At 37.7% G+C, this 22,881-nt stretch overlaps 2 protein-coding genes across 2 annotated transcripts in view; one reads left to right on the forward strand and one right to left on the reverse strand.

Moving 5' to 3' along the window:
- Positions 1–740: 740 nt before the first annotated feature.
- lsm4 (LSM4 homolog, U6 small nuclear RNA and mRNA degradation associated) lies at positions 741–4,453 on the forward strand. Its single transcript, XM_005730204.1, has 5 exons — positions 741–871; positions 1,397–1,438; positions 1,801–1,899; positions 2,370–2,550; positions 3,552–4,453. The coding sequence occupies exons 1-5, from the start codon at positions 869–871 to the stop codon at positions 3,665–3,667; spliced, it is 441 nt and encodes a 146-aa protein (XP_005730261.1). The 5' UTR covers positions 741–868; the 3' UTR covers positions 3,668–4,453.
- Positions 4,454–9,776: 5,323 nt separating this feature from the next.
- Positions 9,777–22,881, reverse strand: part of LOC102209247 (E3 ubiquitin-protein ligase RNF213-like) — a 46,925-nt gene continuing 33,820 nt past the window's right edge. Inside the window, exons 32-48 of the mRNA XM_013910109.1 lie at positions 20,407–20,649; positions 19,757–19,856; positions 18,936–18,970; positions 18,734–18,837; positions 17,011–17,164; positions 16,613–16,787; positions 16,342–16,430; positions 15,981–16,232; positions 14,161–14,290; positions 13,827–13,904; positions 13,285–13,465; positions 12,731–12,935; positions 11,987–12,064; positions 11,326–11,523; positions 11,113–11,202; positions 10,688–10,866; positions 9,777–10,067 (exon numbers count right to left, since the gene is read on the reverse strand). Coding sequence (XP_013765563.1) covers positions 9,914–10,067; positions 10,688–10,866; positions 11,113–11,202; positions 11,326–11,523; positions 11,987–12,064; positions 12,731–12,935; positions 13,285–13,465; positions 13,827–13,904; positions 14,161–14,290; positions 15,981–16,232; positions 16,342–16,430; positions 16,613–16,787; positions 17,011–17,164; positions 18,734–18,837; positions 18,936–18,970; positions 19,757–19,856; positions 20,407–20,649 — 2,445 coding nt within the window. The 3' untranslated portion in view covers positions 9,777–9,913. The remainder of the gene's footprint in view (positions 10,068–10,687; positions 10,867–11,112; positions 11,203–11,325; positions 11,524–11,986; positions 12,065–12,730; positions 12,936–13,284; positions 13,466–13,826; positions 13,905–14,160; positions 14,291–15,980; positions 16,233–16,341; positions 16,431–16,612; positions 16,788–17,010; positions 17,165–18,733; positions 18,838–18,935; positions 18,971–19,756; positions 19,857–20,406; positions 20,650–22,881) is intronic.

A 22,881-nucleotide genomic window follows, 5' to 3' on the forward strand; every position in this document is an offset into this window, starting at 1 on the left:
TCAACTATTAGGATGGACTGTAAATGAGTTAAAAAGCAATGAATTTCTAAGGAAAAACTTTGAAAGACCTTCAGAAAGCCTGGAGAGCTGTTGCTAATAACTGCTTTAAAATAAGAAGAAAGTGGTTATGGTTGTATTCTACATTATAATGATGAACAATGTGTTGAACTCGGTGTGTTTTTGGCTGTTGACCTGCTTTTGGATTTCATGTAAATCCTGTGTCTCATATCTGAAAATCTTTCAGTTATTTGGATCATTCTCCTCCATTTCCCAGTGTATTTGTTGACTTTAACGATCAATAGTTTCAAACAATTGGTAAGGGACTAAAAATGTAAGAGGAAAGAAGAATAAAATTCTTTAAATAACTAATCTAACTGTTTGCTCACCACCAGAACGCCATACAGTCTCCGGTTACCAGTTTTAAAATATGGGAGAAAACATGGTTCAGATAAAGGGGATTCTCTGTTAAATTAAACACCCACTGGTAAACTATCTTTATAAATAAAACAAATTAAGTATACCTTAAGTATATCTTGGGAATAGGTGAGATGCAGCTAAAATTAAAAAAATGCAATTTTAATATTCGATCTGATTATTTTGATGATATTTTTTACTTTACTTATTCTTATTCATATCCCTTTAAAGTGGCAAACACGAAAAGAGATGCACATTTTAATCTTCGCACCTTTCATTTGTGCTCATTTGATATTGGAAATGCGTGTTTCTGACAGTAGGGGGCAGCATCATATAATACAGCCATGAATGCGCCTCGCCACACCGGAAGACAAAGAGTAAAAGTAGGTGGGAAAATCGTGTTAGCAAGTAAGACACTAAAAGAAAAAAAAGAAACAATCAAGAAACCATCAAAATGGTGAGTTGTTAAAACTTTTATTCTCTTCAGTGGCGCTGAGTGCTAGATTTTCAGCTAGCATTCTCAGTGCTAGCAGCATCGCCTTGCCTCTCCATACTCGGTCCGTTAGCTATGGGAAGTTAGCTTAGTAGCTAAATTAAGCATCGTTTACGTAAACTAGTCGTTTTTAATAAGCATATAAATGCAGACTTAACACACAGCTTTGGAAAGCTTTTAGGTCGTGCTCCACGTGCTGAGGCGGGGATTTATTATCTCGTTTAGCTCCATACTCTTGCAGCTGTAAGGTTACTGACAGTTCAGTGGAGTCGGTGAGTAAACGACGTAGACATGAAGGCACTCTTAAAAAACCTGAACATAAAAGCACCTTCATATCTTTACGCCAAACACTGCGGCTATGGAGACGTTTTCTCTGGAATAAAACACTCCTGGTTGTTTTATGCACTCTCGCTTCAGTGCTCACTTCGGCAAATGCTGTTGATTACACATCTTTTGCCATGTTTGACCTGCTTCTCTGTTGTTTTGCAGCTTCCCCTGTCTCTGCTGAAGACTGCCCAGAACCACCCTATGGTGAGACTAACGTGGACCGTGTATACAATTTTATATAACAGGCTGTAAAATAATAATAGTCATGAGGAGAGAAAGTGACATCTCAAGATTTCTTACATGTAGAAAGCAGTGAATTGTAAATGTGTGAGCAGAAAATGATTCAGGCTTCTTTTGAAATTTATACTGTATATATAATTGTGGCTTCAGCTCTGACTGTCTTATTTTATTTTGCTAAACTATCGCCCGTCCTAATTTCTTTTTAGAACTTTAATTGGCACAAGTTCAGTTTATTTTTTGTAGTGAGTATTGAAACTTTTAATACAGCTGTGAATTCTGAAAACATTGTAAGACAAGCTTTCCCCCCTCGTCTTTTCTCTCTGTAGTTGGTGGAGCTGAAGAATGGAGAGACGTACAACGGTCACCTGGTCAGTTGTGATAACTGGATGAACATCAACCTGAGAGAAGTCATCTGCACATCCAGGGTAACACTGACCTTGCTCTTACATTAAAGCTCTAGATTAATGACTGATGGTTAAAAAAGACAGTTTTCAGTGATTACTTGAAGCTTTCATTGTTGTGTGCAGAGTTATCATTTTATATAAAGGCTGAGTAAGTTATTCACACTTTTTGGTGGATACACCTGCTGGCTGTCTGTGCTCTGGTGTTTGTGCACAGCCCTGCTTTTCTCTAACTGTTCCAAAAACACTGATTTGGACTGAGCCACACATTAGTCTAGATAAATAGGTACAGGGAATTTTGAATGGAATGACAGTGAACTTTTGGATTTTTTTCCCCCTTTTGCTGTAAATACACTACTAAAGTATTGTTTCAGTACAGATATTTCTATATATGTAGCTGTTCGGTCTTATGAGAGAGTGCTTTTTTTTTTTTTAATCTGAGTTAATTGTTAAGCCAATTTGATGAACCAACAGCCCCACTCCACCTCTCACAGGATGGAGATAAGTTCTGGAGAATGCCTGAGTGCTACATCCGAGGAAGCACCATCAAATATCTACGAATCCCAGATGAAATCATCGATATGGTGAAGGAGGAGGTGGTGTCGAAGGGGCGTGGACGTGGAGGCGCCCAGCAGAACAAACAGCAGGGCAAAGGAAGAGGAGCAGGTGGCCGAGGTGAGAGGAAACAGCTTTTGTTGTACGTGCTGGATGTCTTAATAAACATGGGAGAGTACCGAGTATTGTTTCCACATTTCTGTCAGTTCTTTCCAGAGTGTTCATAAGTTAACAAATTTACACCTGATAAGTGTAAAAATAAATTATCTAAGTTCAACTTTAATTTCACTGAGGTTAAAAAATGATCGAATCCCTAACCAATCTAGGAACCCATGACTATTATCGTAATCATAGCTGAAATTTCTGACAGCTTCTACCACATACATTTATGCAGGATTTGACCAACAGGAGCCTCATAACTTTTTCTTATAAGTGTTTCATTTAAAGTCTTTTCATATCTACTACCTTCCTTTTTTGGTTCACATGAGAGGATTTGGGCTGCTTCACATCAAAACCTGATATGATTTGTAAAAGATATCAAACAGATCTTTCCAGTTGGGCAGCACGGTGGTGTGGTAGTTAAAAATGTGGCCTCTCAGAATAAAGGTCCTGGGTTTGATTGCATTGTGGTTTCTGTAGGCCTCTAAATCTGCTCGCAAAGTTGGACATCCACAAATATTTTGGGGATTTGAAGGATCTATGTTAACTTAAGATACACTCTTGAAAGTCCGTACTGCTAGAGAAGTAGTACCAGATATTTCCCTATTTCCCTAGACCTAGCTAATGTACCTTTCTTAGAAAATGGAAGTTTTGATTCCCAAGTGCATCTTTCACCCCCGATTTTCTTTTTCCTCTGACAAACCCATGATAGTCAGGTGTGAGGCATTTCCAGTTATTAAACATATATTGGTCTTTACTTGGTGTTGGTGGCAGGTTCTTTATAACTTTAAATTTTTTCTGTTTTCAATGTCAGATACCAATTCTCCTTAACTGCGTTATTAATTCTATTTATTTTTTTTCTGTGAATTTTAAATATTAAGATTTGGTCATGTTTACAGGGGATTGGGAATACTTTCTGTTACCTGCTCTAACACAGACTTTCTCTTGTATCTTCTCTGTAGGTCTGTTTGGCAGCCGTGGCCGAGGGATGACTGGCCCCGGTCGGGGTCAGCAGCAGCAGCAGCAGCAGTCGGATAAGAAACCAGGAAAACCACAGGGAATGAAGAACCAGCACTGAAGGACGACGCTGCACCTCTGATAACATCCTGTTAATCAGTGATTCTTCCTTCTGCACATGAAGAAAAAAAGTCTCTGTGGTGTGTTTTTTCTGCTGTGATCTTTGTTAGGACTGATTGTCGCAGAAATCTCACTGTGAGACGTTAAGAGAAGCCGTGCTTTTGCACTGAATTTTGTTTTTTAACATCTGGAAGTTGATATTAACATTTTTTTATGAAGATGCCAGTGTATCGGCCAGAGCTGGCAGACTCCTCCTTTAGCATCAGTTTGTATATCGTTATAACAAGAACATTTTGTATCATAAACCACATTATCTAAATTCCACTTTGCATCTGTTGGTACACTGGGAAAACATTTTTACTTTTCGTTTTTGACGGTTGTCTCCTCAGGTGTAGTTTTCATGGTGTAGTGGCTCATCTTCTGTTGCAAGAATACTTTGTTTTCCTTGTTGTTTGTGAAGTTTGTGGTTTGAGACCTTTCTTCTTTTTTTTGTCTGCTTGCTCTGCTGTGGGGTCAGTCACAGCAGGTAAACAGCAGACTGATAACCAGGAGACACAAATTCAGTCCCTGTAAATTAACACTTCTGTTAAAGCGTTTGTAAGACAACCAGTTAGGATCTCCAGACAAAAAGATTCTCATATTCTTAAGTCTGAAATGGATAGAGTCCAACATGTGACGTGTTGGTTGGGTTTCATTTTATTTTTGTAACAAAAGACGATATTGTAATTTATTTACAGGAGAACATGAGAATAAAACAGCTTTTGTTAAAGGAGTTGTAATTATTAAGTCCTCATGTCTGAGTCTCAGTTTTCTGCTCAGGGTCTTGTTCATTATTGTGGTGAATTAAGTGGTGCTGATATCAAGCTTTTCTAGTCTGAACAGTCAAAGTGCATTAATTCATACACTGATTTATTCTGTGCCTTTTGGGGCTTTTTAAGTAATGGACACACACACACACACACACACCTTCTGAGCCATAGGTACCACCACCTAGATATATACAGGTGAAACTCTAAAAATTAGAATATCATGCAGAAGTTCATTTATTTAAGTAATTCAACTCAAAAGGTGAAACTAATATATGATATAGACTCAGTACATGCAAAGCAATATATTTCAAGCCTTAATTTGTTATAATTTTGATGATTGTGGCTTATAGTTTATGAAAACCCAAAATTCAGAAACTCAGAAAATTAGAATATTGTAAGAAGGTTTAACGTTGTAGGCTCAAAGTGTCACACTCTAATCAGCTAATGAATCCAAAACGCCTGCAAAGGCTTCCCGAGCCTTTAATGGTCCATTAGGCTGGTTCAGTTCAGTAGGAATCTCAATCATGGGGAAAACTGCTGACCTGACAGTTGTGCAGAAAACCATCATTGGCAGCCTCCAAAAGGAGGGAAGGCAACAAAAGGTCATTTAAGAAGAAGGTGGATGTTCCCAAAGTGCTGTATCAAAGCCCATTAATAGAAAGTTATGTGGAAGAGAAAGGTGCAAAAGAAAAAGGTGCACAAGTATCAGGGATGACCGCAGCCTGGAGAAGATTGTCGGGAAAAGGCCATTCAAAAGTGTGAAGGACCTTCACAAGGAGTGGACTGAGGCTGGAGTTAGTGCATCAAGACCTGCCACACAGACACAGATCCTGGACATGGGCTTTGTATTCCTCTTGTCAAGCTGCTCCTAAAGAACAAACAACATCAGAATCGCCTCACCTGGGCTAAAAGAAAAAAAGAACTAGTCTGTAGCTCAGTGGCCCAAAGTCCTCTTTTCTGATGGGAGCAAATTTTGCATCTCATTTGGAAACCAAGCTCCCAGAGTCTGAAGGAAGAATGGAGAGGCACACAATTCAAGATGCTTGAAGTCCAGTGTGAAGTTTCCACAGTCTGTGTTGATTTGGGGAGCTGTGTCATCTACTGGTGTTGATCTACTGTGCTTTGTTAAGTCCAGAGCCAACGCAGCCGTCTAACAGGACAATTTGGAGCTCTTCATGCTTCCTTCCACAGACCAGCTTTATGGAGAAGCTGACTTCATTTTCCAGCAGGACTTGGCACCTGCCCACACTGCAAAAGATACCAAAACCTAGTTCAATGACGATGGGGCAACTGTGCTTGATTGGCCAGCAAACTCGCCTGATCTGAACACCATAGAGAATTTATGGGGCATTGCCAAGAGAAAGGTGAGAGACATGAGACTGAACAATACATAAGAGCTGAAGGCTGCTATTGAAGCATCCTGGTCTCCCATAACACCTCAGCAGTGCCACAGGCTGATAGCATGCATGCCATGCTGCATCGAGGCAGTAATTCATGCAAAAGGGGCCCAAACCAAGTATTGAGTACATATGTATGATTATACTTTTTAGAGGTCCAAAATTTCTCTCTTTAAAATCCTTGTTTTATTGATTTCATGTAATATTCAAATTTTCCGAGATTTTGAAATTGGGGTTTTCATAAGCTGTAATGATCAACAAAATCATAAAAAAAATAAAAGCTTTTAATATCTTGCTTTACATGTATTGAGTCTATATCATATATTAGTTTGACCTTTTAAGCTGAATTAGTGAAATAAATGAACTTTTGCATGATATTCTAAGTTTTTCGAGTTTCACCTGTATAAAGTAAATACTGAGTCTGTACAATTCTAATAAGCTTGAAAGTCAGTATTTGGTATGATCACCTTTATCCTTCAAACAGCCTGAAATGAACACTATCCACACAGATACAGCAGCCAGGGAAGAAGAAGAATATCATATGAAAAAAGCCCGGACTAAATGTGGTTATCCTAGCTGGAATTTTATCAAAGCTGGGAAGACACCTAAAAAAGGCTCCAGGAGAGCAGGACAACTGCTGCCTAAGCAGAAACCTCTACTTGTCCCTTATGTGTCAGGAGTATCAGAACAGCTGAGATACATTTACTCTAAACACCACGTCTGCGTGACTTTAAAACCCAAAAACACGCTGCACCAAAAATGAGTTCACCCAAAGATCTAGTCCCCTGACACAAACAGAGTAATATAGTGTACGCTGTTAAGTGCCAGGAGAATTGCCATGATTTATACATTGTAGAGACCAAACAACATGTGGCTAAGTAGATGCCACAACACAGAAGAGCTAACTCGTCAGGCCAGGACTCTGCAGTCTATTTACACCTACAGGCCGGTGGACACTCTTCCAATGATGAAGATGTACACATCCTGGACAGGGAGGAATGCTGGTTTGAGCGTTTGGAGTCAAGGAGGCTATTTACATGAAAAGGGAAAGAGGAGGAGCCGTAGGGATACATCTTTCACCATCTTGCAATGCTGTGATTGCAGACATTCTCCAAATCTATGTGAATTGTATTCATGGCCATTGATCAGTGGTCATTACAATTTGCATGTTAATGATCAGGAAACTGACCTGGTGGGGTCTATCCCAGCCATTCTATTGTATCTCTTGCTTCGTGTTTAAGGTCACTGTCTGCTGGAAGGTGAGTCTCCTTCCCAGTCTCAAGTCCTTTGCAGCCTCCAACAGGTTTTCTTCCAGGATCTTCCAGCTCCATCCATCTTCCCATCAACTCTGACCAGCTTCACTGTCCCTGCTGAAGAAAAGCATCCCCACAGCATGATGCTGCAACCACCATGTTTCACAGTGGGGATGGTGTGTTCAGGGTGATGAGCAGGCAGTGTTACTTTTGCTCCTCACGTAGCGCTTTGTATTTAGGCCCAACTTTAGTCTTATCTGACCAGAGCACCTTCTTCCACACAGTTGCTGTGTCCCCTTCATGTCTCCTGGCAAACTGCAAAAGGTACTTTTTATGTATTTCTGTCAACAATGGCTTTTTTCTTGTCGCTCTTCTTTATAGGCCAGATTTGTGGAGTACACGACTTACAGATTCTCCCCACCTGAGCTGTGGATTTTTCCAGCTCCTCCAGAGTGACCGTGGGCCTCTTAGAAACTCCTCTGACCAGTGCTTTCCTTGCTCAACCTAACCCTGCTTTAAACCTATCTACAACTTTTATCTACATCCATGTCTCCTTTTTGTGCCACTTAACAATTATGTGCTACTTTGTGTTGGTCAGTCACTGACAATCTCAATCGAAAACATTGAAGTTTGTGGCTGTAAGGTGACAAAATGTTTAAAAGTTGAAGGGGTATGAATTTTTTTCAATGCACTGTAAACAACCATAAAACATAAATATGTTATTGTATTAAAAATTTTAAAAACACTATTGATTTACTCACAATGAATCATAAAATAACAGTCAGACAGTCTCCTAAAGCTGAACAGATTTTTTTTTTCAGAGGGGGTTAATTTTCAATAAGTGACTGAAAATGTGTAACTATGGCAGAAATAATACATTTCAGGTCACATGTGTGTAACAACTACTTCATTGACTATTTCAGAGGAAACATTTTCCAATGTACTTTAATCTTTTAGCAGATACACAACAAATAATCAATACAGGATACTTGATATATGTAAGAAAAAATACAATTTTGTCTCTGAGTGCTGGTCAATAGTAAAAATATACTTGATAAAAAAAAAGAAAGCAGAAAAAAAAGAAGAAATGTGTACATAATCCTTCGACATAAAGGGTAAATCAACAAAGTTTCACACTATATGATTGTCAAATTCAACAATGCATTTCTGAATTTTCTAAATAACTCTTAGTAACTTTTTTAGATTGACAAAATGCAACACATGAGCAGGTGGCTCATAGTGAAGAAATAATGCACTTGTTTTATCTGCCTTGCTGTGTATCATTGTTTTTGTTGAGCCTCAGTGTAATTTTTAAATTTTCAAATCCAAGTATTAGAGAAAACAGATAAAATGTAAAATATTGACGTTTTATATTGATGCAAACAAAAAGTATTTGACACTGTTAGTAAAATGTAAAAATAAAACTATCAATCATTAATTTCTTTACTAGTTTATGTTTAAATCATAATTTGTTCTTTAGCTGTAAAATAAATGCAAGAATAATGCTAAAACATACCATAAAAACAGTGAATCATCATCAATTTTCTCAGTAAAGGAATGAAAAATTTAAAAAATAATACAAACATAGAAGAGTAAAACCTGTTGGTTTACAAAGACGAAAAATAAAAATGATAAACTCATCCAGTTTATCTCCTTACATACTTCATGTTTGATGAAGTTGCTTACCACACAAAAAAACAAAACAAAAAAAACCAACTTTCCGCCATAGATAAATAGAAATGATCTCATTTCTGCAAATCAAATGTTTTGTTTAAATGAACGTATTCAAGTCACTTTTATGCAAATGAACATTTATAATTTTTTAACATCTAAGAAAAAATCGTACTAGTTTATTAATCTATCCTGTTGTTACTTCACCCTAAAAGATTTCACCTTAAAACAAAAACATAATCATGTAAAAATGATATATAAAATATATCAAAGCAGTCATACTGTATATACTCTCACAGTGAATACATGAGCAGCTCACTGAGGATGTGCTTGAGTTTATTCTGCTTTGCTGTTTCATTGTATTCACAGAGGTTAAAGGTAATTTCTAATCTTTATTATAAACGAATCAAGACAAACATCAACAAGACCATAAACAAATAAAAGTGTTCAAAAAAGTAGTATGACTTAAAGTTAAATGATAAACTAAGATTTCTGGTTCAATTCAATTCAATTCAATTCAATTCAATTTTATTTATATAGCGCCAAATCACAACAAAAGTCGCCTCAAGGCGGTTCAACACACGTCATAGAAATCTGATAACTCAAGCTATTAAATGAAAAAAAAAACATAAAAAATTAGCAAATCTCAACTTTTACACAAATGCAAATAAAAACTTAGAGAATTTAAAAATATAAGAAAAATTTAATATGAATGAAAAAGTAGAAAATGCTCAGTATACTATTCCCTTGCATATTTATGAACGAACCACGCACATTTACATTGGATTACACGATTTTTCTTTTTTCTATGTGTATCAATCACCTATTGCTTTAATTTCTTATTAGATGGAGAAATATTATTCACTCCTTGCAGCATGATAATATTACTCTTCTTTTTAAAATTCTAACCATTCGCAAGAGAAGTAAAATATAATGAAAAATAAAATATTAAAATGTAAATATAGTTTTTGGTTGTTGAATTGAATTTGTAAAATAATTCCAAAAACAAATTAACAGCACAACACGTCCTATGATTATTACATCAATAAATGCAGAAAAAATACCTTTGTTTACTTCTTTAGATAACTAATATCTCTCTATGCACTCATTCAGTTCATCACTCATTCATCAACTCCTGTTTGGCTGTGATGGTGTATTTCCAGGTCTCAATTATCTGAGACAGCTTCACTTCTTCAGAGAGGTTTTTCTCCACGTAAGGAGGGACTTCTACTTCTTTATGATCCATGTAGGCACTGACCACCTCCTTCAGACTGTCAAAAGAAAGAATATATTCATTTAATAGATAACTTTACATTGGAGCAAATAATTTTTTACTTAGCAGGAAAACTAAAAACATATTATAATAAAGACACACTTTTGGTATAGACAAGGCCAAACGATGGGGCACTATAGTGATGTGGAATAAAATATGCATAAAAACTCAAAAGTAATTGGACAAAGACCTTTTTAAGATAGCTTTGCCTCTGTACGCCATTGCAGTTGATTTTAAATGAAAATTTTAAGGCGTGATGGAAGTGCAGATTTTTTTTTGAACTGTTTAGGAATTACAGTCATTTTTATACACAGTCACACATTTTCAGAGACTTAATTGAAAATTAATTAGACAAACTAACACAGTTTTAAATATAAATAATTTTAAGTTTTTGATACTTAGATGAAAAACTTTTGTTTCATTCTGACTAATCTATAACTTTATGCATATCTTTGCATCTCTGAGATCACTCTTATATATCCGTATTTTGGCTACACAGGATCATCTGCAGTGACTTTGAGGCTTAGGATGCAAATCGTTCTTCACACCTGCTAAATCAGGGCCAAAAACAACCCTGGCATTACCAAACATAAATTTGGTATTATACAACAGGTTTACCTCCATGATGGATTGTAGTCCTCAGTTGCCCGTAGGCGGCCCAGGCGCAACAAGAGGAACTCATGCATCTCAAGCAGCCACTGGTCCACATTTCCTCTGGACATGAATCCTTTCAGCTCAGTCTTGTTGTCCTCAGTCAGTGGCACCTGGTACTCGGCTGGATACCCCGAAAAGGGCTCCTTTTTAACAAGACATGCAGTCATGCATTTTGTATGTATATGGTAGATGGATTGGCATATATGGTTAATAATGGTCATACTGACCAATTAGTGATTTTTTTAGTACAAGCCACATTCATTTAATCTAACACTGAAGCTAAGCTTCAAAACTTACAATTTATCTATGCTTAGTGAAAAATAAGCATATGATGTTTAATCTGGCAATTTTGAATCTGAAAAAAAAAATACAGCAAAAATCAAACTTACTCTTTTGAGTTGCAGCATTTTTTCAGAGTTGAGAGAGGACAGGACTTGCCATAGACAAACACATTGCTGCAGTTCACATTTGCTAAAAGCCTGCAAAAAAGTGAAAACCCCTCAACAACTTATAAACAGTTTGTTCTATCTGGTTTTTGTCTTATTATTAATATTGATGTTTGACATGTGAGGCTCAGAGTGAAAGAGTGTACATGTAATGACCTTCAGTATGTGATGATCAATGCTTTGGTCCATCTTTAGTATTTCCTGAAGGTAAGTGACCAGTTTCATTGTGGGATCACCACCCGTCATTGAGAGGAAACCCAGAAGCAGCTCCACAATCTTGAGCGCCTCGCACACCTCGCTGTAGGAGTCCAGCTGTCTGGACACAGTATTCTGTGCCATAGATGTCAGAACACTCTGATAGAGAAACAAAAATATTAGTGAACCTAAAAGACACAAGTTATGTAAATCCCTTTATTGCTGTGTGCATGCACATGTACATAAATATCAAATGTAAAGCTTGAGTAGTACTTTTAAGTCAAATACAGCTGGATGAATGTCAGGAGTATTGCTTTATTTGCTGTAACTATTAGGCCTGAAATAAATCTGTGATTTGGTGAAAAACAAGAATTGAATCTGGTATAACTGTAATAATCCATTACTATCTAAAGTCCACATATCATGTGTCAGTGCTTTTGCTGTTAACTGGTACTGTTAGTTATTGACTCAGCACAAACCAAGTGAAAAGAAATTTGTTGTTTAACCTGGAAATTTTGTACCTTAAATATGTATTTTGGGTTTTACACATAGACAGCTATAATCATGTAGAGTTGTAAAGTACATCAAAGTGTAGTGATAACTTGCTAACGCAGTACTGTACCTGTGGCACTTTTCCATGAACAGTTTTGAAAATGGTTTCATAGTCTCTCTCTTGCGTGTTGACCAACGTGGGAATTCCCTTAATAAAAAACAGGGGGTTTAGTGAAGGGGTTTAGTTTAGGGATCACAAAAAAGCAGTTTTAAACAGAATGGTTTTGAGCTTGGATTTCAAAAGTGGTGAATCAATATAAACACATAGATATTACTGCAAAATAAGTATGACCACACAGAACAGATACAATACGAGAACTCAAATGATGAAGTTAACCAACACAATAAATGAAATCTCTGTAGTGAAGTGGTCTACACATTTGATTACACTATTTGTTTGTTTAACAATGTGCTGCACAGAGGTCTTTACACCCACATCTACATGCTGTAGCAATTCCTGTGATAAAAATTTGGAATAAACAATAATAGCTTAGTCTTGCTTGTGTTTGTATTGTTTTTGGTTCAGCTTCAGCTTGCTCCCTGCCATCTGTTATGACAGAAGTTTAACAGAAAGTGAACTTCCTTCTCATTTGTGCTTTTTAGATTTCAGTATGTTGAATCATGCAAAAAATAAAAACAAATAAATATACACTAAGGGTGTTGCATGACCACCTTCAAAGATTCATTCTGAGCTTGAAAGATCCCTGAAGGTAATGCACAATCCAGTCAACACCAGATCGTACAGTAGTTAGGAATTTGGGTCATTTAAGGTGTGGGACACATGTTTTAACCAAACCAGGCTGTGGGGACTCACTGCGCGGGTAATGAGAGGTTTTCCCTGCAGAAAGCGGGTGAGGATCTGCTGTTGGATCCTGGGCAGGTCATACTCAGATATTGTCTCGTGGCCACGTTCCAAGCTGTACTGGCAGTTGGACAAAACCAGAGGAAACAGGTCCTTCTCCACATCATAGCTGATCACATGCTGCTCCATTAGCTCCAACAGACTCACTGTGTAGTCACTGCAGACATCACAATGTAGATATGAACTTTAATCTTCCAACATTTCTTTTCCAAATAATTTTGAATAAATGTTGGTCTAGAATGAAGAAAAATGTTTGTTGAGCAAAACTTAACTGTATTATATTTACAATATATAATATATCAATAGCATCGACTCAGTAATTGGTTATGTGGCTCTGTGTTTCTATGTCAAGCTCCAAGGCGAAAGGAAGGATTTTTAATACTAACACCTGTGAATGATACTCATTTGACTCACCTAACTTAAGACTATTGACGTTTCACTTGAACTTCAGGTAGAAAATAGATAGGTAGAAATAAAATGCAGAATAAACTGCTTTAAAAAACTACCTGTTGTCCTCTCGTGTGTGACGGTCCACTGCATTCACCAACTCATTGTGGAGAGTCACCAGATAGCTGACCAGCCCTGTGGCACACAGGCCTGGACCCTGCCGACGGGGCAGGAGGTACCTGAGGTCACTGTCCAGGTCCAAATCCCTGCTGCAAAATTCTTCTGGAATTTTTATTTCATCTATAGTTTTGAAAGGACAGATAAATAATTCCTTATTTGTAATACAGCTTTTTCCATTACTTTGACTTATGTGGTATATACACAAAAACATCAATTATTGTACTCGACTGTAGCAGACAAAATGATGACTATTGTCATGTAGAGTACACTGTAAATGTATGTTCTCACAGGGCAACTGAAATCAATCAAGAACTGCACTCATTTTAAGTTAAATTGAAGACATGTTATTCATTTATTTATCTTTTTAATTTCAACACAATGCACAGAACAAAATAATTTAAGGAGAGACAAGAAAATATGTAATAACATAAACAGATTGAATGTGAAGGTGAGACAAAGAGCAGGTTAGTGCTTTACTTACTGCTGGTCACAGAGACTCTTAGCTCATTCCATGTTTTCAGGAAGGTCTCAATGTGTTTTTGATACCATGGGCTCATGTCTGGAACAAGTAATTTAGAAACAGTGACTAAAAACTTAAAAAAAAAAAAAAAGACAAAAGGCAAAGAAACAGTGACTACATTTTTATGACATGAAATGAAACAGAGAGAAAAAAATATGTCAGTTGTCCCTGCAGCAAATATTAACTTTGGTGATAGATTTTGTTTTTGATTTCCAAATGAATACAAATTAGTACAACAGTCAATTGTTCATATTTTCAGAAAAAGACAAAGTTTAAGTCCATCTAATCTCTGTACCTGTTTGCTGATCAATGAATTCTCTGATGGAACCCGCGATCTCTTCAGTTGCATTCTGGTACTTTCTCACCAAACGTTTCTGCAGCATTAGGATTTCTGGGAGGAATTTGATATGTCGAAATTCTCTTTCCTGTAAAAAGAAGTTTAGATAAATGGCTATCACATCTTTGGTCATTTCTAATTCTGTTACTGAGAATATTGACCCACTTATTGAAACTTTAAAGAGTAATTTATTATGATTTTATATATAGAATGTCAGGATAATACGTGTTGCAAAGTAATACTGTAGTTTAATCAAATCTATAGATTTCACAGGTTTGGCTAATCTGTAATTCCAAATTAGCAGCAGGCACAAATGATTGCATGTCTTTATATGCCAATTTGGGCTTGTAGTCTGAAGTCAAGCTACATGTCAGCCCTGTGATTGGATTGTGAACTGCCCAGAACTGACCCCACCTTTCTATCAGTGTTAGATACTGGTGACCCTCTATAAGTAAAACTTTTAGGGCACACAGGAAATAATAGTAATAATCAATAATATTTCTAAAATAGTTTTAGAAACAACACTATTATGAATAATGGGATTCAAACTGGAAAAAAGAAATCAAAGCAGTGAAAGAGCTCAACTACAGAAAAATCAAAAGTCATAATATATAAGGAAAAATTTGAGATTTAGTCTAAATGTAGCCCTGGCTGTATAAATAGTTCATTTATTTTGATGGTTGAATGTAAATGTTATGTGTGTTTAAGAATGAATACAAATGTGTGTTAATTAGATGCACAGCGTTCTTATTTGCATTTTGAGGTGTATGTCATTATTTTCTGTAATGGTATTGGTATGTACTACAGTTCCGGGCCAATCCTGAAGTAGTCTCAGGTAGAGTGGGTTGGAGTAAGTGGGGAGCCGTGTTCACTCCGCGGAAAGAGAGAGGAGAGATGAGGAACAGTGTCATGTGGACGCAGAGTTCATGGGAAGGTGACAAACTTTTATTTTCAGGTTGACGATCAGTGTGAAAGCTGTTGTACCCTACTGCGAGGTAAATATGAATCTGTGAGTTGTGTTTGAAACTCATATATTTACTCATATATTTAGCAAATGGTAATATTGCTGAGACAGTATGTAATAGTATGTAAATCGGCATTTAGCTGGGTTATTTGATTTGGTAGGAGGAGACAGAGCTCTTGCTGGCATGCCAGAGAGGTCCCTTTTGTTGTGCTTATGTGTTAACGTGGGAACACGTGGATACGGTAACTGCGAGTGCTGCTGCCGCGCCCTGCTAGCGGCCTTGACCCAGTTTCCCCCGCTATCCCCTTGAACTGCCTGGAGGTGTGAGTACTATTGTTTGCACGTGCTTTTTATTTTACTGCTTGGCAACAAGTGAAGCGGCCAAGTTGTTTTAGGTCCCAATGCACCCGAGGCACGACTCAGGCCTGCAATGAGGTGTTTGTTAACACAGAAAGACTGTTGCAGTTAAGGAGTGTGTGTGGGCCCACCATATTATTTAATCATTTGGTTACAGTTGATATTAGATACCTAACCATTGCTCGACAACTTTATTAATGTTACTTATTTTCTTTTGTTTTTTAGAAGTATTTTATAATTGACCTGCTTGTGTCTGGTTTATTTCCATAGTCTATTTTATTGCACAATTCATGTCACAAACATCAAAAAGGGAGTATCAGTAGTAAAGACCCCTCTCAATAGAACGTGGGGCGGGTGTTAGGTTACACAAAAGGAAAATTTCAGGATTGTTTGAAATGCACAAGAGCAGTGAATTCCAAATAATTTTGTGAAAGCTTTACATCTGTGAGACACACACCTTCTGCAGGAACCTCCAGAGCAGGGGGAGCTCCTCCTTTTGATCATTCGTCTCCATAATGTGTGTGAGGCTGAGCAGCGACAGCCTCTCCCTGCAGCTCCACACTGCTGAGCTGTCGACCTCAGAGCCCTGTTGCAGTGAGGCGAGGAAGCTACAGTCATCACCGTGGATCGTCCTTATGATGAAGTTGGAAGATACACGTGAGTCATTTCTAATGGTTCCCTTTGCCTCTTGTAGGAGTTGGTCAAGATCCTGGACACAAAATATTGGCAAAGGCAGTTATGTACAAATAAGACTGAAAAAATATCAGTTATAAAATGAAAAAAGTCAAAACATGTAAACGGTGATTTTAAAGAATTACCTTCAACTTTGGTGTCATAATATCTGTAGCCACAGTAGTCTCCCAGGTGTTTCTGGATTCTTTGGATGTAAGGTAAGGGTCGATAGTAGCTAGAAAAAACATTTACATAGCCATTGGTTAAACAGTCAAATACCAGTTTCCATATTTGTTGACATTTAATCCTCACAAACAATTCCTGTCTAAGGAGGTCTGCTTTATTCAAACTATTATTAAGTTTGTTTCACAGTCTTTTGTCCTGCCATGTATGTCCTTTAACAAATGGCTTCCTTACAGTTACTGGCATGTGGTAGCTCCTGAAGTGATCTGAGCACCAAGTGAACAGATGTTACAGTGTCGTCAGCTCCTTTTCCCAGTGCCTGTGACAGCTGTTCAAGATCCTTTATTATGTGCAGCCTGAGAAACAAACTGACATCCTCCACAGGTGGCTGGATTATCTGTTGGATAACCTGAAAAAAATAGTGGATAATAGCATCATACTACATGCAAGACAGCAACATCGTTCATTGAGTTTAACTATTTTGCAGAATATTAATCAGTGAGCTACACACAACCTAAAAAAATGCTAGTCTCACAAAGTCACCAAAAGCTGCTTAAATATTACAGCTACTGTACAAAATAGCTTTAGATACTTTATTTAGGATGGTTAAGAGCCTCTAAATTAGAGCTCACCTGAGGTTTCTCTGAGGCTCCCAGCATCATGGCGAGATGTGTAACTAGCCGGACCAGAGTAAAGGGAGTCAGAGACATGTTTTTGGTATCTAAGGCATCTGGGTTGTTTCTCCGTTGAGGGTCTCCCAGAATGTGACCGGGACGTGTTTGATCCCTAAAACAACAGATTTGCATGAGTAAAAAGTAGAGTAGGTCTCCCCCCAGTGCAAAACAGGTGACATTTAGAAGCGCAAGCACACATGTGAAAGTTAATATAGTTAATATAATATTACCCTTGTGCTGCTTTTAGAAAATTAACTTAGTGACAATTAGTTCACAAGGTTATACTATGCATAAAATATGTATTGTTTTTAAGAGTATACTTGAAGTACAGCCATAACAAGACAAATAAACCCACTCTAACAAAAACAGACCAAACTGCTGCCGTTCTAAAACAAACTGAACTCTGCTTCTTATATTACACACGCAGCATCTACAATCTCAAAAGAAATAATCTCTGGAAGAAAAACCAGCAAACACAGCTAACAAAGAAATTAAAGAAAAAAAAACCTGTATTGTATACAACAAACAAAAAAAGTATTCTGACTGACATTTTGTCTTTGAAGATATGTGTTACTCTTTCTTTGTGGAAAATTTGATATCACTATGTGACAGCCTCTTTTTAATACATACTGGTTGTGAATACTAACCAGTTTTTCTGCAGTATCCATGAAAAAAAAAATCTGAACTCATTTTTTACAGTTTTTTTTTTAAAACTAAACCTTTCCAACACAATGAATACACAGAGTATGTAATGGTACTGGGTCTGTGACCCAGTGTTTTGTGTGTTTTCGTTTTATTCTTTGATTATTGTTATTTTTTCAGTGTTTCCTGGTTTATTTTGAAACAGTCTTTGTGTCTTTGTCATTGTGTTTAGTGTCATTTCCCCTGTGGCGTCATTATGTTTATTCTAGTTGGCTGTTTCCCCATGTGTTTCCACTTCCTCTCATCACCTCCTGTGTGCATTTAAGTCCTCTGTTTTCCTTTGTTCATTGTCAGGTCATCTGTTTATTCCACATCATAGTTCTCACAGTCTTCATAGTTTTTATAGTTAGTTTTCCAGTTTAGTTGTCATATCTGTTTTGCCTTAGCTTTTGTGTTTTCTCCTTTCATCAGCCCAAATAAAGTCTCGCTTTTGTTTAAAGATTCCTTTCTCAGTGTCTGCTTTTTGGTCCATTCTCAAAAGACATCGCCGTGACAGAGCAATTCAATGATATCAAAGTACTGGTCGGAATCGTCTCGTCAGAATTTTCTGTTCACGGTGCAGTCTCATTGTTAAACTTTTTAAATGCACAAAAATGAAAACTTATAAGTTTAAAAAATTGACAATGGGAATTTAGTTTATTTTACTTCACAAAATAAAGGATAATATTGATTTTAAAAAAAAAACCCCACTAGCATAACAAATGTGCTTCTTTTAACAGATTTACCAATAAAAAACCCCAAACTTGAATGATTTCTGTCGTTCATATTTTATACAAGAGAAAGTTTTGTACAAAATCAGTTTATCTGCATTTTTGATGGTTCCCTCGTGCGAAATACCAGAATAATTTCTTTTTAATATTCCAGTATTGTTTTAATAGACAGCACAAATTATATAGCAATTTTTTTCTACAAAGTTTTACTTTATCAGTAAAGAGATTTATTTAATGCAGTATTTTGCTTTACAATTACTGACACTCACTCGTGCAATGGAACTTGTGTGAATCCAGGCAAGGCTATGTGATGTTCCCCTCCAATGTCTGCACCACACTCCAGACATCGGCCTCTCTCCATCGGCCGGCCGCACTGCAGTGCAAGATTAAACATACAGTATAATTATAAAACATCGAGTCTGTAATAATTGTGAAGAATATATTAACTGGAACAGCAAAAAAATGGCTTACCATATCAACACAGCATGGGTGATTATTTGGACAGACTGTGAAAAAGACATAATATAGATTAATCTGTGAATTTATGGTCAGGCAAATTACTCCTGAACCAAGTCTGCCATCTTGGTAAAACATCTGACCAATCTATATTAACTTTTATTCAATGGTCAGCAAAAATGACCAGCTATATCTTAAAAATTAAATCTCTAGTGAATTTGCCCCATAATGAAGCTTTTTAAAAGCTTTGTGTCCCCTGGAAGTGCTATTGGTCGATCGTGGCTCAAGAGTTTGGAGTTCGCCTTGTAATCGGAAGGTTGCCGGTTCGAGCCCCGGCTTGGACAGTCTCGGTTGTTGTGTCCTTGGGCAAGACACTTCACCCGTTGCCTACTGGTGGTGGTCAGAGAGCCTGGTGGCGCCAGTGTCCGGCAGCCTCGCCTCTGTCAGTGCGCCCCAGGGCAGCTGTGGCTACAATGTAGCTTACCATCACCAGTGTGTGAATGGGTGGATGACTGAATGTGTAAAGCGCTTTGGGGTCCTTAGGGACTAGTAAAGCGCTATACAAATACAGGCCATTAACCCTTTGGTGGAGCAGAATTCTACCAAAGATTTCAATTCAGGGTTGTTTTGGGTGCCATATCTCTTTTTCATAATGTCTTTCAAATCATTTAAGGTTTAGCATGATGACTGAAATATAGGTCATCCAAATATTTCCTGGTGAGGAGAGGAAATCCTCTCCTCAATTTGAAAGGTTGTCAAATTGTCAGAATACCCAGTTACAAGAACAGATCATTAAAAATGAAATTACTTGCATATATGAAAGGAATAATACTTACCATACCAAGTGAGCTGGCCCTGATAGTGTGTTTCTTGTTGTTGTATGGCTGCCTGGGCAACAGCTAACATGTCATCAGGCATTGTGGGTATAAAAGCCCTCTGTAGGTTAAATTAAGTGAAAATCTAATAAATGCCATAAAGGTAACATTAATCTTATCTTGCTGAAGTTATCCATTGCAGAGAGTAAGCAGCACAGATGTATCCTTCTTCTATTTTTGAGTGTTATTGTGTTTGCTGAGTTGTATTCCTGGAGCCAGTAAAGACTAGCTTCACTTTCATCTGCTTCGTTTTAACATCTGCCTTAACTATGACATTATCTCAGAGTATCTGCAATGGGAAAAATATCTAATATGTGGGAGTTGTGATGATTTAATGGTTAATATAAAAAAAAAAGATTTTAAATGTGTTGGTCACTGTCCATCCTTGAGCACTATTTTGAAATAACAATTCCCAAAACTGTTTACTTTTTGTAGATAAACCTGACTCCATATTACATAGCTCAAAGGCACATTAGCATACCACTATCTTATCCAAACCTAGTCATTTCTGGAAATAAAACTAAAATCAAGGGTTTGAAATGTGATTCCACAAACTAATGGGTAAAACCATGTGGCTAAATCAATCTTTTATATACAATCACACTGTTTACCTGCATATTTTCAGGTGACAGGCCAATGTTTTTCAGTGGCATCAGCAGAGGATGACTCCCTGTGAGCAGCACAGCTGCTAGATGGATGATCAGCTCGATAACAGTGTTTTCCTCAATGGTATTACCAGGTTGGATGGTAAGAGCTCCCAGTCTGTTATAAATCAATGCTGACGCAAAGTTTCTTACTTCTCTTTGGGGCAGGTATCTTGAGCCGTTAATGAGGTCATCAAATCCATTACATTGCTGTTGGGGATACAGAAAACATCTAAGAGAAGCAACACACTTTTTTTTTTTTTTACTGTGTAACAGTATTAATAATAATAAATGTCTCTCTGTGCAAAATGGGTTTAAAAACATAAACAACTGTGGGATACTGTTTGTCCATGATTTGAACTGGGGAACAAATTGTGGCAGGGTAAGCCTGATATCCTGATATTTGTATCCCACTGTATTTTTTTAATATATATATAAAGAGCTAATATCACCAAAATGTCATTATAAGAAGTGTTTGTGAACTAAAAATCAATAATTTGGGATGCTGTTTGTCCGTGATTTGGACAGCCCAGTGTGTGGTCCTGACGCAGGGGAAACAAATTCTGTTGGGGAGACCTACCTTGGCACCGCTGTTGTGCAGGCGAAGCCAAAGACAAGATATGTTTCATCATATTTTCTAGTCTTTGGTTTTGAAGGAAGTTGGTTTGTAAGCATATTTGGCGATGCTTCATTCTCTGCTTTGCATTTGTGTGGGAGCCCTGTCAAAAACCCGTCCATTATGCTAGTAGTGTGCGAGCATCCTTTTTTTTTAAATTCTTACTGTGCCCCCACTTTGGCAACCTCTGCCTTAATACATTAGCAAGGCAATCTGTGATATAATAGTCTAACTAGCTGTAGATATTGACAGTTAACCATGTCATACACAGATCAAGCCCTCTAATTTAGCATTTTTTAAATTAATATTTTAATACGCTTTATGATAAATCAAGATGTAGGCCAGTGTTTTAGCTTAGCTTGGTCCAGGTCTGGCAATGATACCCTGTTTATCCGATGGTATGCCATATCTGGCTCGATTGTGGTTTGGGTTAAGTGGCCCAGGCTCATAGAAAACAGGTCTGGCCCGGATCTGGCATCAAGCTGGCACTTCTGACTGAGTGGTGTCATGGCAGAGTGTATGTTACGGTCCTAGCTGGGCCTCCTGAAACTGCCCTTGTGTGGGTGTGGTGTTTTCTCTCCGCCTCTTCCTCTCTTGCTCCACCCCTCTGTCTCTCTCTTGCTCTTCTCTCTCCCCAGGTCACATTGGCCTCATTTACCACCTGGGCCCAGTCAGCAATCACCTGCCTGAGGTTATATAAGCTGGGGTTGAACTGGATGTATGAGGGTGGTTTTCTCTGGTGTCTCCGCTTTGTGGGCTAGGTGTGTGATTGTCCTGCCTGTGGTGTGGAGTTGTGGAAGGAGTGTGCAGTGTAGCTGCTACATGTGAGTAGTGTGGGCTTGTGGGCCTCAGCAGCAGTAAAGTTAGCTGCTGCTAGTGACAGGGTGAGCTTGTGGGCCCCTGGAAGTGCCTCCTTGTGGTGTGGAGTTTGTTTGGTTGTTGTGTTCTTTGTTGTTGCAACCTTTTTCTTTTTCTAGTGTTATTGGTAAAACGGTGTTGCTGGCTCTTTATGTTAAGATTATCTATAATAAAAACTATTTTATTTACTAAACACCTCTGTCTGTTCTCCTTTCATTCTGTTATGGACTCACTTGTTACCAGTCCCCATACACACCCCTAGACCTTCATTGTGGGGAGGTAACAGTGCATGTCAACCAGATGTGGGCCAGGTCTGGCAATGATTGTACTTTTTACGTTCCTATTTTAGTTAGAAGAAACAAATGCCATGTAATACTATACTGCTATGGTAGCCAATGTTTCAAATGCAGGTTTGTGAGTGTACACTTTATCCAAAACCTAGTGAGGGTTTACTCATGTTTACCAATGGGATTTGGGATTTTATTCATGAGTGATGTTAAGGTGGAGTGCAACTTGGACCGGCAGATTGGTGTAGCCTCAGCAGTAATGCACTGTACCAGACTGTTATAGAGAAGAGAGAACCAAGATGTAATTTATCAGTTATCTGCATTCCAGCACTCACCTACGGTCATGAAATCTTGGGAGTGACCAAAAGAACAGGGTCACGAGTACAAATGACCAGTGATGGGAATAACGGTGTTATATGTAACGGTGGAGCTAAGGGGGCAAAACAATCACATGAGTGCTGCTGTTTGGCTGAGGAAGAATAAAGTAGTCCTAGTAAACCAATCACAAGACCACTTCAAGATGACAAAGCAACAAGGTGACATATACCAGTTTTTAAATTGTGTTGATAGGCCACGTAAAACCAGAGTCATGATAAACAATATATACGAGTTGTTTTCCTGAATACTTTCATCACGTTTACTGTGTAAGGGCAGCGCTAGCAAGCACTCTCTACATATGAC

Source organism: Pundamilia nyererei, unplaced genomic scaffold (genome assembly GCF_000239375.1).
Source record: "Pundamilia nyererei isolate P.nyererei 1_Seehausen unplaced genomic scaffold, PunNye1.0 scaffold00036, whole genome shotgun sequence".
NCBI lineage: Eukaryota > Metazoa > Chordata > Actinopteri > Cichliformes > Cichlidae > Pundamilia > Pundamilia nyererei.